Consider the following 15,660-nt stretch of genomic DNA (forward strand, 5'->3'; position numbering starts at 1 on the left):
AGGTAAGTAAATCTGGTGGATCAGAGGGCAGTTTAAGGGGTTGTCCAATTTTGAGTTAACTTTTAGAATGATGTAAAGAGTAATAATCTGAGATTATTTGCAATTGGTCTTCATTTTTTATCATTTCAGGTTTTGTTAGGCAGCTCTCCAGTCTAGAGTTCCAGCAGCTATTTGGTTGCTAGGGTCCAAATTACCTTAGCAACCAGGGAGTGGTTTGAATGAAATATATGAATATATGAATAGGAGTGGACCTGAATAGAAAATTTAGTAATATAAAGTAACCATAACACTTAAAATGTAACTTAGCTCAGGGGTCAGTGACCCCCATTTGAAGGCTGCTAAGAGTTAGAAGATGAAGAAGGTAAATCGTTTAAAAACTATGAAAAACAAATAATGAAGACCAATTGAAAAGTTGCTTAGAACTGACCTTTCTATAACATACTAAAATTTGACCTAATGGTGAACCCCCCTTTACAGCAACTGGCTTAGTAATCCCAGGTTCTTTTACTTGCACTTGGTACTGGTGCGGAGCAGCCCTCTGCCAGTTGTTCCATTTTGCATAATGTGCACTGGGATTGTTCAAGGTCCCAACAGGCCCATCTGACAGAAAGTAAAGCCAATTGGTCCATTTCATAAACATATGTGAAGGATATTAAACAGCCTGGCAGTAACAGAGGCTGGATCTCACTCTAAAGCTCAACTAAACTCTAAGTAGGAATCCAATATGGTGGCCCCTTGTAACAACTTTGAAGGCCTGGATCATTACTACTATAGATATACTGAACCTATAGGCTGATTCAACAAGATCAGTATATAAAACATGGCATGACATGCAAAATGCCATTGAGCCCAATGGGAGACTTTCCTTGGGCCAGGTTGGAGCTGCAGAGTGCCATTGAGCCCTATGGGAGACTTTCCTTGGGCCGGGTTGGAGCTGCAGAGTGCCATTGAGCCCTATGGGAGACTTTCCTTGGGCCGGGTTGGAGCTGCAGAGTGCCATTGAGCCCTAGGGGAGACTTTCCTTGGGCCAGGTTGGAGCTGCAGAGTGCCATTGAGCCCTATGGGAGACTTTCCTTGGGCCAGGTTGGAGCTGCAGAGTGCCATTGATTCCTATGGGAGACTTTCCTTGGGCCGGGTTGGAGCTGCAGAGTGCCATTGAGCCCTAGGGGAGACTTTCCTTGGGCCGGGTTGGAGCTGCAGAGTGCCATTGAGCCCTAGGGGAGACTTTCCTTGGGCCAGGTTGGAGCTGCAGAGTGCCATTGAGCCCTATGGGAGACTTTCCTTGGGCCAGGTTGGAGCTGCAGAGTGCCATTGATTCCTATGGGAGACTTTCCTTGGGCCGGGTTGGAGCTGCAGAGTGCCATTGAGCCCTATGGGAGACTTTCCTTGGGCCAGGTTGGAGCTGCAGAGTGCCATTGAGCCCTATGGGAGACTTTCCTTGGGCCAGGTTGGAGCTGCAGAGTGCCATTGATTCCTATGGGAGACTTTCCTTGGGCCGGGTTGGAGCTGCAGAGTGCCATTGAGCCCTATGGGAGACTTTCCTTGGGCCAGGTTGGAGCTGCAGAGTGCCATTGATTCCTATGGGAGACTTTCCTTGGGCCAGGTTGGAGCTGCAGAGTGCCATTGATTCCTATGGGAGACTTTCCTTGGGCCGGGTTGGAGCTGCAGAGTGCCATTGAGCCCTATGGGAGACTTTCCTTGGGCCGGGTTGGAGCTGCAGAGTGCCATTGAGCCCTATGGGAGACTTTCCTTGGGCCGGGTTGGAGCTGCAGAGTGCCATTGAGCCCTATGGGAGACTTTCCTTGGGCCAGGTTGGAGCTGCAGAGTGCCATTGAGCCCTATGGGAGGCTTTCCTTGGGCCGGGTTGGAGCTGCAGAGTGCCATTGAGCCCTATGGGAGACTTTCCTTGGGTCGGGTTGGAGCTGCAGAGTGCCATTGATTCCTATGGGAGACTTTCCTTGGGCCGGGTTGGAGCTGCAGAGTGCCATTGAGCCCTATGGGAGACTTTCCTTGGGCCGGGTTGGAGCTGCAGAGTGCCATTGAGCCCTATGGGAGACTTTCCTTGGGCCGGGTTGGAGCTGCAGAGTGCCATTGAGCCCTATGGGAGACTTTCCTTGGGCCGGGTTGGAGCTGCAGAGTGCCATTGAGCCCTATGGGAGGCTTTCCTTGGGCCGGGTTGGAGCTGCAGAGTGCCATTGAGCCCTATGGGAGACTTTCCTTGGGCCGGGTTGGAGCTGCAGAGTGCCATTGAGCCCTATGGGAGACTTTCCTTGGGCCGGGTTGGAGCTGCAGAGTGCCATTGAGCCCTATGGGAGACTTTCCTTGGGCCGGGTTGGAGCTGCAGAGTGCCATTGAGCCCTATGGGAGGCTTCCAAAATCATGCACTGAAGGATCAAAGTCAGAAAGGTTTGCCCGCCATTTCCGATCGTTTGGATATGAAAATTTCGTAACTTTCGGATCGTACCACAATATTTTCATATGACCACGATACAAATTTTTGCGCAATTAACGCACATCAGAAATTTTCATGGTTAGTTTGAAAATTCCTACTTTAATAAATGTGCTCCTAAGAGTTAATTTAAAGGTGAACAACCCATTTAGTACATCAGTTCTTCTAGGCTCTGTTAGAACTCAACCTTTAAAAACAACTGACTCCAACACAAATTATGTCACTCTACATCCGTGATCCCCAACCAGTGGCTCAGGGGCAACATGTCGCTCCCCAACCCCTTGGGTGTTGCTCTCAGTGCCCCCAAACCAGGGAGTTATTTTTGAATTCCTGACTTGGGGGCAAGTTTTGGTTGAATAAAAACAAGATTTCCTACCAAATAAAGCCCCTGTAAGCTGATAGGATGCATAGAGGCTGCCTAATAGCCAATCACAGCCCTTATTTGGCTCCTCCATGAACTTTTATGGTGCTTGTGTTGCTCCCCAAGTCTTTTTACATTTGGCTGTGGCTCACGAGTAAGAAACAGATTGAGGGTGTGAAGGAAGTGAGTAACTTAAATACTTCAGAATTGTTATTTGAATATACTTAAAACAATGACATGACCCTTATATACCCATGTAGACATTTATACGGACAAGCCTAACGCCTCTAGTCAGTTGCCAGAAGCAATCCAAATAGCTTACAACTACTTTATTCTAGTACATTCCAGCCATCTACATGGTATTTTTTTATATTCTGTCCACGCCCCCTAATGGGGGAGTTACCACCCTCTATTGATAGCACATAAGAAGCCAAAGTGCTTTTCAAGCCAGTGCTGCAGTGAATCCCTGTACTTATAAGGATAGCAGTAAGGAGATTGGTAAGTCCGGCAAATTCATTTCAATTCATTTATTTTAGTAACTTTTTTTTATCAAATACACAGAAACTGTGATGCTTTGATGTAACATTTACTAAGCAATTTTGAGAAAAAGTCAAATTTTATTTTACTTCTAGTAATTTTCGAGATTTATGAATAATTCATGATTTATTAATATTTAGTTATAAATATTCAGCAAGTTTGAACTGTCGAGTACCATTGAGTCCTATGGAGGCTTAGAATAGTAGAGGAATAGACAAGTCAGTGACAGCCTGTCCTTGGCACATTTTCAAGGGGAAGTTAATCCCCTCATTGTTTTATATTTACTCATTAAATAAACCCAATAGGATTGTTCTGCCTCCAATAAGGGGTAATTATATCTTAGTTGGGATCAAGTACAGGTACTGTTTTATTATTACAGAGAAAAGGGAATCATTTAACCATGAAATAAACCCAATAGGGCTGTTCTGCCCCCAATAAGGGGTAATTATATCTTAGTTGGGATCAAGTACAGGTACTGTTTTATTATTACAGAGAAAAGGGAATCATTTAACCATGAAATAAACCCAATAGGGCTGTTCTGCCTCCAATAAGGGGTAATTATATCTTAGTTGGGATCAAGTACAGGTACTGTTTTATTATTACAGAGAAAGGGGAATCATTTAACCATTAAATAAACCCAATAGGGCTGTTCTGCCCCCAATAAGGGGTAATTATATCTTAGTTGGGATCAAGTACAGATACTGTTTTATTATTACAGAGAAAAGGGAATCATTTAACCATGAAATAAACCCAATAGGGCTGTTCTGCCCCCAATAAGGGGTAATTATATCTTAGTTGGGATCAAGTACAGGTACTGTTTTATTATTACAGAGAAAAGGGAATCATTTAACCATGAAATAAACCCAATAGGGCTGTTCTGCCCCAATAAGGGGTAATTATATCTTAGTTGGGATCAAGTACAGGTACTGTTTTATTATTACAGAGAAAAGGGAATCATTTAACCATTAAATAAGCCCAATAGGGCTGTTCTGCCCCAATAAGGGGTAATTATATCTTAGTTGGGATCAAGTACAGGTACTGTTTTATTATTACAGAGAAAAGGGAATCATTTAACCATTAAATAAACCCAATAGGGCTGTTCTGCCCCCAATAAGGGGTAATTATATCTTAGTTGGGATCAAGTACAGGTACTGTTTTATTATTACAGAGAAAAGGGAATCATTTAACCATTAAATAAACCCAATAGGGCTGTTCTGCCCCCAATAAGGGGTAATTATATCTTAGTTGGGATCAAGTACAGATACTGTTTTATTATTACAGAGAAAAGGGAATCATTTAAAAATGAAATAAATATTATTTTTTTTCCTTTTTATTGGGTTTAACTATTTGAATTATTTAATTAAAATGGAGTCTACAGGAGACAGCCTTCCTGTAATTCAGAGCTTTCTGGATAATGGATTTCTGGATAATAGGATACCATACCTGTACTTGTGAGCCACGTGTGGAATGTGTATTTGTTATGCAAGCTCAAAGTTGAATTTCCTGGAACTGCCCACTGAAGTATTTATATCATAATATATGTAGGCAGTCAGGAAAGTTCCTGCATGTGAGATACTTACATATTTCCTTGTTCCTCAGGTGCATCTCTGTCAATCTGTGTTGCTGTTCCTGTGTTACTATGGACCTTCGTTATACTGCAAAGATTTTTCTGCTTAGTGAGTTATTTTTATTGCAAAACATTTGCTTATGGTTCATTTAATAACTTTATCTTCTAAACTATAACAAAACAAAGCTGGTTCTCTGTACTGCCCAGTATCCTAAGATACTTGTAGCCATGATGCATGGGGATCTAATGAGGATGAGAATATATGCATTATTTTTCCAGTTAAAACTTCTTGCATGATAGTGGGGGGGAATCAAAAAGACCCATACTATCTACCCAAGGAGTCTATGGTAAAATTAAACTTAAGAGCTAAGGTTTAACATATGGCTTTCTAACATCTACATAAAGACACATCCTCATTTTATATAATAAACCTGGCTCTTTAGGGATCCTGTCTCACATTTGAAATGGTTTCTGCAGTAAGGTTACAAGTAATATAAAAATCAATGGAGACTTCTAATCCATACAAGTAGCGTGACTGCCCTGATTGCAGATCCATTGTCTTTAATACGGAGTCTGGGTGGGCCTGTGATGGTTCATACAATATGGTAACTTGTCCCATTAAAAACATAGATGTAGATTATAAATATGTATTTCTGTGTTTTTCTTTATTCCGTGCAATATATTTGGGGTGAGGTAGGAGTGGGGAATGGGATGCATTCAGAAATTCATGTTCACTCACATTTTTGTTCCTATCTTTTTATCTCCATTTTCTTTCCAGCTTACCTTGTGTTAGGAGGAGCAGCTCAAACAAATGGTATTGGAGTTTTTTCATTTATTTTTTTGGCATAAAATTGATTAACATAGTAACATAGTAAGTTAGCATGAAAAAAAGACTCATGACTATCAAGTTCAACCTTTAATGTCTATATAAAGCCTGCCTAACCACTAGCTGATCCAGATGACGAGAAAAAACCCTTCTGAAGCCTCTCCAATTTGCCTCAGAGGGGGAATCAACTGGATCAACTTGTATTAAGAGAGATTTTCAATAACCCTGTATTTCCTCACTTTTTAAAAAGCAATGTATCAGCCAGTACCACTGATTCAGGGGGGAAATCCCACACCCTCACAGCTCTCACAGTAACAAACCCTGTCTGAATATTTAAATGGAACCTCCCTTCTTCTAAACGGAGTGGGTGCCCTCGTGTCCGTTGGAAGGCCCTACTGGTAAATAAAGCATTAGAGAGGTTATTATATGATCCCCTTATATATTTATACATAGTTATCATATCCCCCCTTAAGCGCCTCTTCTCCAGTGTAAACAGACCCAACTGGGCCAGCCTTTCCCCATAACTGAGACTTCCCATACCCTTTACCAGCTTAGTTGCCCTTCTCTGGACCCTCTCTAACTCAGTAATGTCCCGTTTGAGCACTGGAGACTAGTGATGAGTGAATCCGTTCCATTCCATTTTACCCTAAAATTCGAGAAATGAAGAAGACAATCCATGAAACGTGTTTGTCATGCAATTTTTTTGTCACCTGCGTCTTTTTGTGGCATGACTGCGCCCATTTTGGTTTGGTAGTGCCCAATTGGACGCGACTAATTTTTCAGCGGTGAATTTTCACAGAAGTTTCACAAAGCAATTTGCCAATGGCGAAATGATGAAATTTTCTGCGAATCCATGCCTGCAGAAAAAATTCACTCACTACTAGAGACCAGAACTGAACAGCATATTCTAGATGGGGCCTTACCAGCGCTCTGTAAAGGGGAAGAATAACCCCCTCCTCCCGTGAATCTATACCCCTTTTAATACAGCTCAAAACCTTGTTTGCCCTTGCAGCTGCTGCCTGGCATTGCTTGCTACAGCCAAGTTTATTATCTACAAGGACTCCAAGGTCCTTCTCCATTATGGATTTGCCATTAGGGGAACATGTGGGTGCAAATGTTTACAGTACATCTCAGGTATTTAATCCTGTAGCCAGTTTTCTATCCATGTATGAACAACTTCACTAAGACCAATAGACCTTAGCTTAGAAAGCAGTCGTTTGTGGGGAACGGTATCAAACACTTTGGCTAAATCCAAATAGATGATATCTACTGCATCCCCACTGTCCAGCTTCTTACTTACCTCATCATAAAAAGCAATTAAATTGGTCTGACATGACCTGTCCTTCATAAAGCCATGCTGATTACTGCTCATAATGGCATTCTCCACTACATAATTTTGTATGTGATCCCATAACAAGCTTTCAAATAACTTAAATGGACTTCCTGAAATTCAGGTTTCTGAATAAAAAAAAATCTATATTTCTGCATTCTTAGGATGCTATCAGATCTCCTATATGTAAGTCTACCACTGCTTTTACATTTCAAGCCACATCAATACCTGCAACAACATTCAGTGAAAGTTATATTACAACTGATATATTTAGATACTGGGGTATGGTTCATTTCATGCTTAAAATTGCTAAACACTTAAATATCCTGTATAATTAACAACCCCCCCATGGATTCTCCTGCTTATACATTTGGCCTCCGTTTAGGAGTCTGTGATGGGAATAGGGAAAAGACTAACTCTTTCCTATCTTTCCCACTGCTGGAAATAAGTAAAACACATGCAAAACATGGGAAAGTTAAGAAAGAATTAATGTTCTGTGCTAAAGAAAAAGCAAAGGGCCCACTAAGGTTAGGGCCCACCGGGAAAAGTCATGGTCTCCCAGCAGGCCAGTCCGACACTGCAGCAGAATAATAATTAATAAGAAAAAAATATGTATTCAGTTCATCAATGGGCAGCACCTGATGTATGATTAAAAAGCCTTTATTATCCCATGGCTCAGATTGAGAACAAACTGACATTTCAAGTCATTCTCTGGCACTGTTTCAAGCTGAAACAGTCACTAAACTTTCTTTTAAAGTCAGTAAAACAGCGCCATCTATTGTTCACAATGACCTATGAGACACAATCACTAAATATAATTAAAACACAAAAACTGAAGTACAATTAGGATACATAAGGGCTGATTCACTAAGCAGCGTTAAAACTAGCGCAATTTATAGCATGCATTAAAAATTTTATTGCGTCTCATTTTTCCCGTCTTAACGCACGATTCACTACTTTCATTTACTTGCGCTAATTTAGACGTGATGCTTTTTGCGTTATTTAAGTCGCGAAGACTATTTTCATGCGGTATTTGACACAAGGTGCGCTAATTAATGCAGCGCACACAAACTCACCGCGTGCGAAAAAACGCGCGCCATATTAGCCATACACTCCATTACGTTAGTAAAACTACTTTTCTGAAAATGCCCATTTCCCTGCAAACTGGTGGCTGCGTCACTCTGGAGCCAACACAGACTGAATAAATCCCACTGCAAAGTCCATATTGTGTTGCCAAAAGCTCATGAACTGTACTTTTCTATAATTACCACCTGCCCCAAGTAGGGGTTAATTTTCGCACAGACAAATGTGATATTTAGCGCGTCTAAGTGTTTGTGAATCATGCGTTAGTGTTATTTCTGCGCAAGAATTAATGCAATGTGTTAAAATTAACACTTTTGGTTGTGCGTTATTTAATGCACGCGATATGAGACTTGTATATAATTATTGCATGCGATAATACTATAATTTTAACGCAAAAAAGTATGCCATAACGCTTATCGACCTTTAGTGAATCATCCCTATACATTGAAATAAATACATACTCAAATTAGAATGAATATAACAGCTTGCCCATGGCACTTATATGTCCATGCTTTCCATGTTATTCACACTTCATGATGTCATAAATCATTTGTATCTGTAAAAATATAGATAATAACATCCTGAGTAAAAATTTAAGATCATTAAATAATGGCATCTCTTCCCTATAAGGGATACTCTCATGGTAATTTTTTTTTTTCAAAACCCATCAGTTAATAGAGCTTCTCCAGCAGAATCCTGCATTGTAATCTGTTTTTCCCATGGGGCTAGCCATATTCTTCATTTCCCAGGGTGCCACAGCCATGTGACCTGTGCTCTGATAAACTTCACTCACACTTTACTGCTGCGCTGCAAGTTGGAGTCATATCCCCCCCCCAGCAGCCGATCAGCAGAACAATGGGAAGGGAGCAAGATAGCAGCTCCCAGTAGGTATCAGAATAGCACTCAATAGTAAGAAATCCAAGTCCGGCTTGGGACTCCTCCAGTTACATGGGAGTAGGAGAAACAATAGGTTAGCTGAAAGCAGTTCTAATGTGTAGCGCTGGCTCCTTCTGAAAGCTCAGACTCAGGCACACTTTACTGCTGAGCTGAAAGTTGGAGTGATATCCGCCCCCTCACCCCCAGCAGCCAATCAGCAGATCAATGGGAAGGGAGAAAGATAGCAGCTCCCAGTAGGTATCAGAATAGCACTCAATAGTAAGAAATCCAAGTCCGGCTTGGGACTCCTCCAGTTACATGAGAGTAGGAGAAAGAATAGGTTAGCTGAAAGCAGTTCTAATGTGTAGCGCTGGCTGAAAGCTCAGACTCAGGCACACTTTACTGCTGCGCTGCAAGTTGGAGTGACACTAACATGCAAATGATACTTAGTGCACCTGTTTGCCATGATGCAGCCGTAATGCCTAGGGCGACATCCAGCACCCCCAGGATCGTTACTACTGGGAGCTGTAGTCCAGCAACATCAGGGTTGTATTCTTAAAGCAATATTGCCCAATAAAACTGCATTAAAATGCAAGAAATCACCCAATGAGAATCCCAGCTGATGTGAGTAAATCCGGCTCCCTGTTCTCTGTTCCTGCAATTGGAGTTGGGAGCAATAAGCACAGTTTCCCAGCACTGAACAAGTCTGTCCCTTTATCCCCATGTCTGATTCCTGTGCCATATAATGACGGGAAAAATGCCATCATTATCTCTATATGTAAGGTACCAGCAAGGGGCCTGACACAGTGCTGGGAATCAGCATTCTCATTGGTCACTTCTCTTGCACTTACAGTCACATTGTTGCTCAGTAGAATTCTCATTGGGGAATTTCCTTGCATCTATAATTATGTTTTTGGCACCTTCTATAGCAAAGCTAGGGGGAGCTGTGGGACAGCGTTATGGTTGGGTTTACAACCCTAGAGTTTTTTCTGCCAACTTTTCCAAAGATCTGAAGAATATTCTTGTGTAAAAAATTTGCAAAACTTGAATTTTGATAAATCAAATCCTAAGGGGATTATTGATAAATGTTTTTATCTTTTTTTTCCTTAATTCAAGTTTTTTGACCCAGATAGTGGTTACAGTTGTACATTTCAAATTTGCCATAGACAGATACAAGTCAAAAAAGATACAATAATTCTCTTTAGCTGTAACTCAAGGAACAATTTTAATATATTTTAATTTGTTTCCTTACATATGTCCTTGTGCAATATCTGTATTTATATTTTTCTTTTTTGTTCAGCACAAAGTACTACAGTGACAAGTGATACATCAACAGCTGGGACATCCAGCACTGGTAATAACCTTATAGTTATATTTCATCTTCTTTGTACTTGAGCAATATATGAATTGAAAATGGGAAAATTGGCAATAAGATACTGTGGGGAATACTTTTGAGAAATATTTTTGAGATATTTTTCTGATATTGTTCTTTTGGAAATAACTCCCATAATTTGTTATTTATTAACATTTAGGGGGAGATTTACTAATCCACAAATCCGAATCTCGAAAGGGAAAAAATCGGATTGGAAACGAAAAAAAAATTTCGCCGCCGTCACGATTTTTTGTATTTGGCGCGACTTTTTCATCGCCACCACGACTTTATCGTATTTTGCACGATTATTTAATCGACGGAAAAGTTGAGGAAAATATACGAAAAAGTCGCGACGGCGATGAAAAAGTCGCGGAACATACGAAGAAGAACAGCGATGAAAAAGTCGCAAAAATACCGATCATTACGAAAAAACTCATTCGGATGCTTTCGCTCCGTTCATGGATTAGTAAATCTTCCCCTTAGTGTACTTTTTTTGGTAAAAAAAAATTTGTCAGGCTTAACCTGTTAATTACCATTGAGTTGCGGAACATACGAAAAAGTCGTGACGGCGACGAAAAAAGTCGCAAAAATACCGATCATTACGAAAAAAAAACGCATTCGGATGCTTTTGGTCCGTTTGTGAATTAGTAAATCTCCCCCTTAGTGTACTTTTTTGGGTAAAAAAAATGTGTCAGGCTTAACCTGTTAATTACCATTGAGTCCTATGGAGGCTTAGAATAGTAAAGGAATTGAATAGTCAGTGACAGTGTGTACTTGACAAATTTTCAAGGGGAAGTTAATCCCATCATTGTTTTCTATTTCACCCAATTTCTAGTGAAACTTTAACACATTATTGTTTTCCAAAAATGAGTGCAATGCTCCTAAAATGGCTGCTGGAGCACTTCCTGTTTGGGAAAAATAAAGAGGATTCATGGAAATGAACGTCCATTTAAGCTCACAGTTTTTGAGTTTTAACGATTATTTAGTCTCGAAAAACTCTGGATTTTTGAATGTAACTCGAAATTTTAATACGAAAGATTCAAGTATTAACATGACATTTTATATATAAAACAATAATCAAGTTTAATTTTAATTTATACCATGTCGAATTTATATGACTTTTAAGACCAGAAAAAAAATGAATTTTAGTAAATCAGGCCCTTGAATTTTGATAAATCAGCCCTTAAGGGAATTATTTATCAATGTTAGTATTTTTTTCCTTAAGTCCAATTTTTTGAACCAGATAGAACTTAAAGTTGTACATTTTACATTTGTTAAAGAAGGATACAAGTTAAAATAATTCTCATTAGATGTAACTCAAGAAACATTTAGCACTTTTAATACATTCTACTCGTTTCTTTACATATGTCCTTGTGCAATATATGTAATTATATTTTTCTTTTTTGTTCAACACTCACTGCTCCAGTGACAAGCGCTACATCAACAGCTGGGACATCCGGCACTGGTAATAACCTTATAGTTATATTTCATCTTCTTTGTACTTGAGCAATATATGAAGTGAAAATGAGAAAATTGGGAATAAGATATAATGTGGAGAGCACTTTCGAGAAATATTTTTGAGACTTACTAAAGGGTTTTTGCAAGCTCTCAATTTTTCTGATATTGTTTTTTCAAAAATAACTCCCAAAATTCGTGATTTATTAATATTTAGTGAACTTTTTTTTGTCAAAAAAAATTCGACAGGCTTAGGGGCTGATTTACTAACCCACGAATCCGACCCGAATTGGAAAAGTTCCGACTTGAAAACGAACATTTCGCGACTTTTTCGTATGTTTTGCGATTTTTTCGGATTCTGTACGAATTTTTCGTTACCAATACGATTTTTGCGTAAAAACGCGAGTTTTTCGTATCCATTACGAAAGTTGCGTAAAAAGTTGCGCATTTTTCGTAGCGTTAAAACTTACGCGAAAAATGCGCAACTTTTCACGTAAGTTTTAACGCTACGCAAAATGCGCAACTTTTTACGCAACTTTCGTAATGGATAGGAAAACTCGCGTTTTTACGCAAAAATCATATTGGTAACGAAAAATTCGTAAAGAATCCGAAAAAATCGCAAAACATACGAAAAAATCGCAAAGTACCGATCATTACGAAAAAAACGCAATCGGACTCCATTCAACCCGTTCGTGTGTAAGTAAATCAGCCCCTTAATCTGTCAAGTACCATTGAGTCCTATGGAGGCCTAGAATAGTAGAGGAATAGAAAAGTCAGTGACAGCCTGTCCTTGGCACATTTTCAAGGAAAAGTTAATCCCCTCATTGGTTTCTGTTTCACTCAGTTTCAAGGGGAAGTTAACCCCCTTATTGTTTTCTATTTCACCCATTTAAAGTGAAACAAACACATTACTGTTTTCCAAAAATAAGTGCCAATGCTCCTAAAATGGCTGCTGGAGCAATTCCTGTTTGAAAAAAAATAAAGAGGATTCATGGAAATGAACATCTATTTTAACTCAAACTTTTCAAGTTTTAATGATAATTTTGGCTTGAATGTAAACTTTAAATTTTTGTATGAATGATTCAAGCATTAACGTGACATTTTATAAGTAAAACAATGAACAAGTTTAATTCAAATTTATACCATGTTGAGTTTATATGACTTTCCAGACCAGAAAAAAATGCATTTTTGTAAATCAGGCCATTGAATTTTGATAAATCAGCCCTTAAGGGGATTATTTATCAATGTTAGTATATTTTTCCTTAGTTCAAGTTTTTTGACCCAGATAGAACTTAAAGCTGTACAGTATATTTGACATTGATGGATACAAGTTAAAAAGATACAATAAATTTAAGTGCAACTCAAGGAACATTTAGCACTTTTAATACATTTTAATTGTTTATTTACATATGTCCTTGTGCAATATATGTAATTATATTTTTCTTTTTTAAAATCTGGGCTCAAAGGCAGCAAATCATTGGTGTCTGCAAAGAAAATCAGGTGCTTTGTTGCAGTGACATGAAAGTGACAGTTGTGCTTGAAAGTAGCAGATTTTTAAAAAGTGTGCCCTAAATAGTAAAGTAAAAAATTGCTCTTCAGGGAGAATAATATTTTTATGTTTATTTTCAATGTGGCTGAAAATCTCAATAGTTGACTTTTATACAAACTCGCTAGCTTTTACTTGCACAGTTTCTTCTGGTGACTTTTTTCTTGTGTAATTCTGTAATAAATACTGACTTTGGGGTCTGAAGAATATTTTTGTGTATATTCTTGGTTTTTTTTGCCATACTTTTTCTCGAATTGTAAAAAAAATTGCAAAGTTCAATTTTGATAAATCAGCCCTTAAGACAATTTATCATTGTTAGTACAGGTATGGGATCCCTTATCCTGAAACCCGTTATCCAGAAAGCTCTGAATTACGGAAAGCCCATCTCCCATAGACTCCATTTTAATCAAATAATTCAGAATTTTAAAACTTTTTCTCTGTAGTAATAAAACAGTACCTGTACTTGATCCCAACTAAGATATAATTACCCCTTATTGGGGGCAGAACAGCCCTATTGGGTTTATTTAATGGTTGAATGATTCCCTTTTCTCTGTAATAATAAAACAGTACCTGTACTTGATCCCAACTAAGATATAATTACCCCTTATTGGGGCAGAACAGCCCTATTGGGTTTATTTAATGGTTAAATGATTCCCTTTTCTCTGTAATAATAAAACAGTACCTGTACTTGATCCCAACTAAGATATAATTACCCCTTATTGGGGCAGAACAGCCCTATTGGGTTTATTTAATGGTTGAATGATTCCCTTTTCTCTGTAATAATAAAACAGTACCTGTACTTGATCCCAACTAAGATATAATTACCCCTTATTGGGGGCAGAACAGCCCTATTGAGTTTATTTCATGGTTAAATGATTCCCTTTTCTCTGTAATAATAAAACAGTACCTGTACTTGATCCCAACTAAGATATAATTACCCCTTATTGGGGGCAGAACAGCCCTATTGGGTTTATTTAATGGTTAAATGATTCCCTTTTCTCTGTAATAATAAAACAGTACCTGTACTTGATCCCAACTAAGATATAATTACCCCTTATTGGGGGCTGAACAGCCCTATTGGGTTTATTTAATGGTTAAATGATTCCCTTTTCTCTGTAATAATAAAACAGTACCTGTACTTGATCCCAACTAAGATATAATTACCCCTTATTGGGGGCAGAACAGCCCTATTGGGTTTATTTAATGGTTAAATGATTCCCTTTTCTCTGTAATAATAAAACAGTACCTGTATTTCAGTGCTGTCCAACTGGCGGCCCGCGGGCTACAAGCTAAAATAATTCTTTTTGGGTGCAGGTCCATTTAAACCCACAGTTTTTGAGTTTTAATGATAAATTCGGCTTGAAAAATTCAGGATTTTTAAAATGTAAACTCAAAATTTTCATACGAAAGATTCAAGCATTAACGTGAGATTTTATAAATAAAACAATGATCGAGTTTAATTTGAATTCACATCATGTTGAGTTTATACTAATTTCAACTCTAGAAAAAAATGAATTTTAGTAAATCAGGCCCTTGAATTTTGATAAATCAGCCTTTAGGGGGATGTTAGTATTTTTTTTCCTTAATTCAAGTTTTTTTGACCCAGATAGCGCTTAAAGTTGTACATTTTACATTTGCCAAAGACAGATACAAGTTAAAAAGATACAATAATTCCCTTTAGCTACAACTGAAGGAACAATTAGCACTTTTAATACATTTTAATTGTTTTTTTACATATGTCCTTGTGCAATATATGTATTTATATTTTTCTTTTTTGTTCAACACTCACTGCTCCAGTGACAAATGGTACGTCAGCAGCTGGGACATCTGGCACTGGTAATAACCTTATATTTATTTTTCATCTTCTTTATACTTGAGCAATATATGAAGAGAAAATAGGAAAATTGGGAATAAGATATAATGTGGAGAACAATTTCGAGAAATATTTTTGAGACTTACTAAAGGGTTTTTGCCAGTACTCTATCTTTCTGATATTGTTTTTTCAAAAATAACTCCCATAATTCGTGATTTATTAATGTTTAGTGAACTGTTAAGGCTTAATCTGTCAAGTACCATTGAGTCCTATGGAGGCTTAGAATAGTAGAAAAATAGAAAAGTCAGTGACAGCCTGTCCTTGGCACATTTTCAAGGAGAAGTTAATCCCCTCACTGGTTTCTGTTTCACTCAGTTTCAAAGAGAAGTTAATCCCCTCATTGGTTTCTGTTTCACTCAGTTTCAAGGAGAAGTTACTCCCCTCA

At 38.6% G+C, this 15,660-nt stretch overlaps 1 protein-coding gene across 50 annotated transcripts in view; it reads left to right on the forward strand.

Annotated features, from left to right (window-relative positions):
• Positions 1 to 3,178: 3,178 nt before the first annotated feature.
• LOC108645188 (putative GPI-anchored protein pfl2) overlaps positions 3,179 to 15,660 on the forward strand; it is a 232,587-nt gene continuing 220,105 nt past the window's right edge. For 45 of the 50 annotated variants that reach the window (XM_031905261.1, XM_031905234.1, XM_031905238.1 and 42 more), the window contains exons 1-6: positions 3,211 to 3,308; positions 4,947 to 5,023; positions 5,693 to 5,728; positions 10,330 to 10,383; positions 11,828 to 11,866; positions 15,200 to 15,238. In XM_031905261.1, coding sequence (XP_031761121.1) covers positions 4,987 to 5,023; positions 5,693 to 5,728; positions 10,330 to 10,383; positions 11,828 to 11,866; positions 15,200 to 15,238 — 205 coding nt within the window. In that variant the 5' untranslated portion in view covers positions 3,211 to 3,308; positions 4,947 to 4,986. Of the gene's footprint in view, positions 3,309 to 4,946; positions 5,024 to 5,692; positions 5,729 to 10,329; positions 10,384 to 11,827; positions 11,867 to 15,199; positions 15,239 to 15,660 lie in introns of all 50 variants that reach the window. The other 5 variants (XM_031905270.1, XM_031905271.1, XM_031905268.1 and 2 more) reach the window with 4 other exon arrangements.

This window comes from Xenopus tropicalis, chromosome 7 (genome assembly GCF_000004195.4).
Source record: "Xenopus tropicalis strain Nigerian chromosome 7, UCB_Xtro_10.0, whole genome shotgun sequence".
NCBI classification, from domain to species: Eukaryota; Metazoa; Chordata; class Amphibia; order Anura; family Pipidae; genus Xenopus; species Xenopus tropicalis.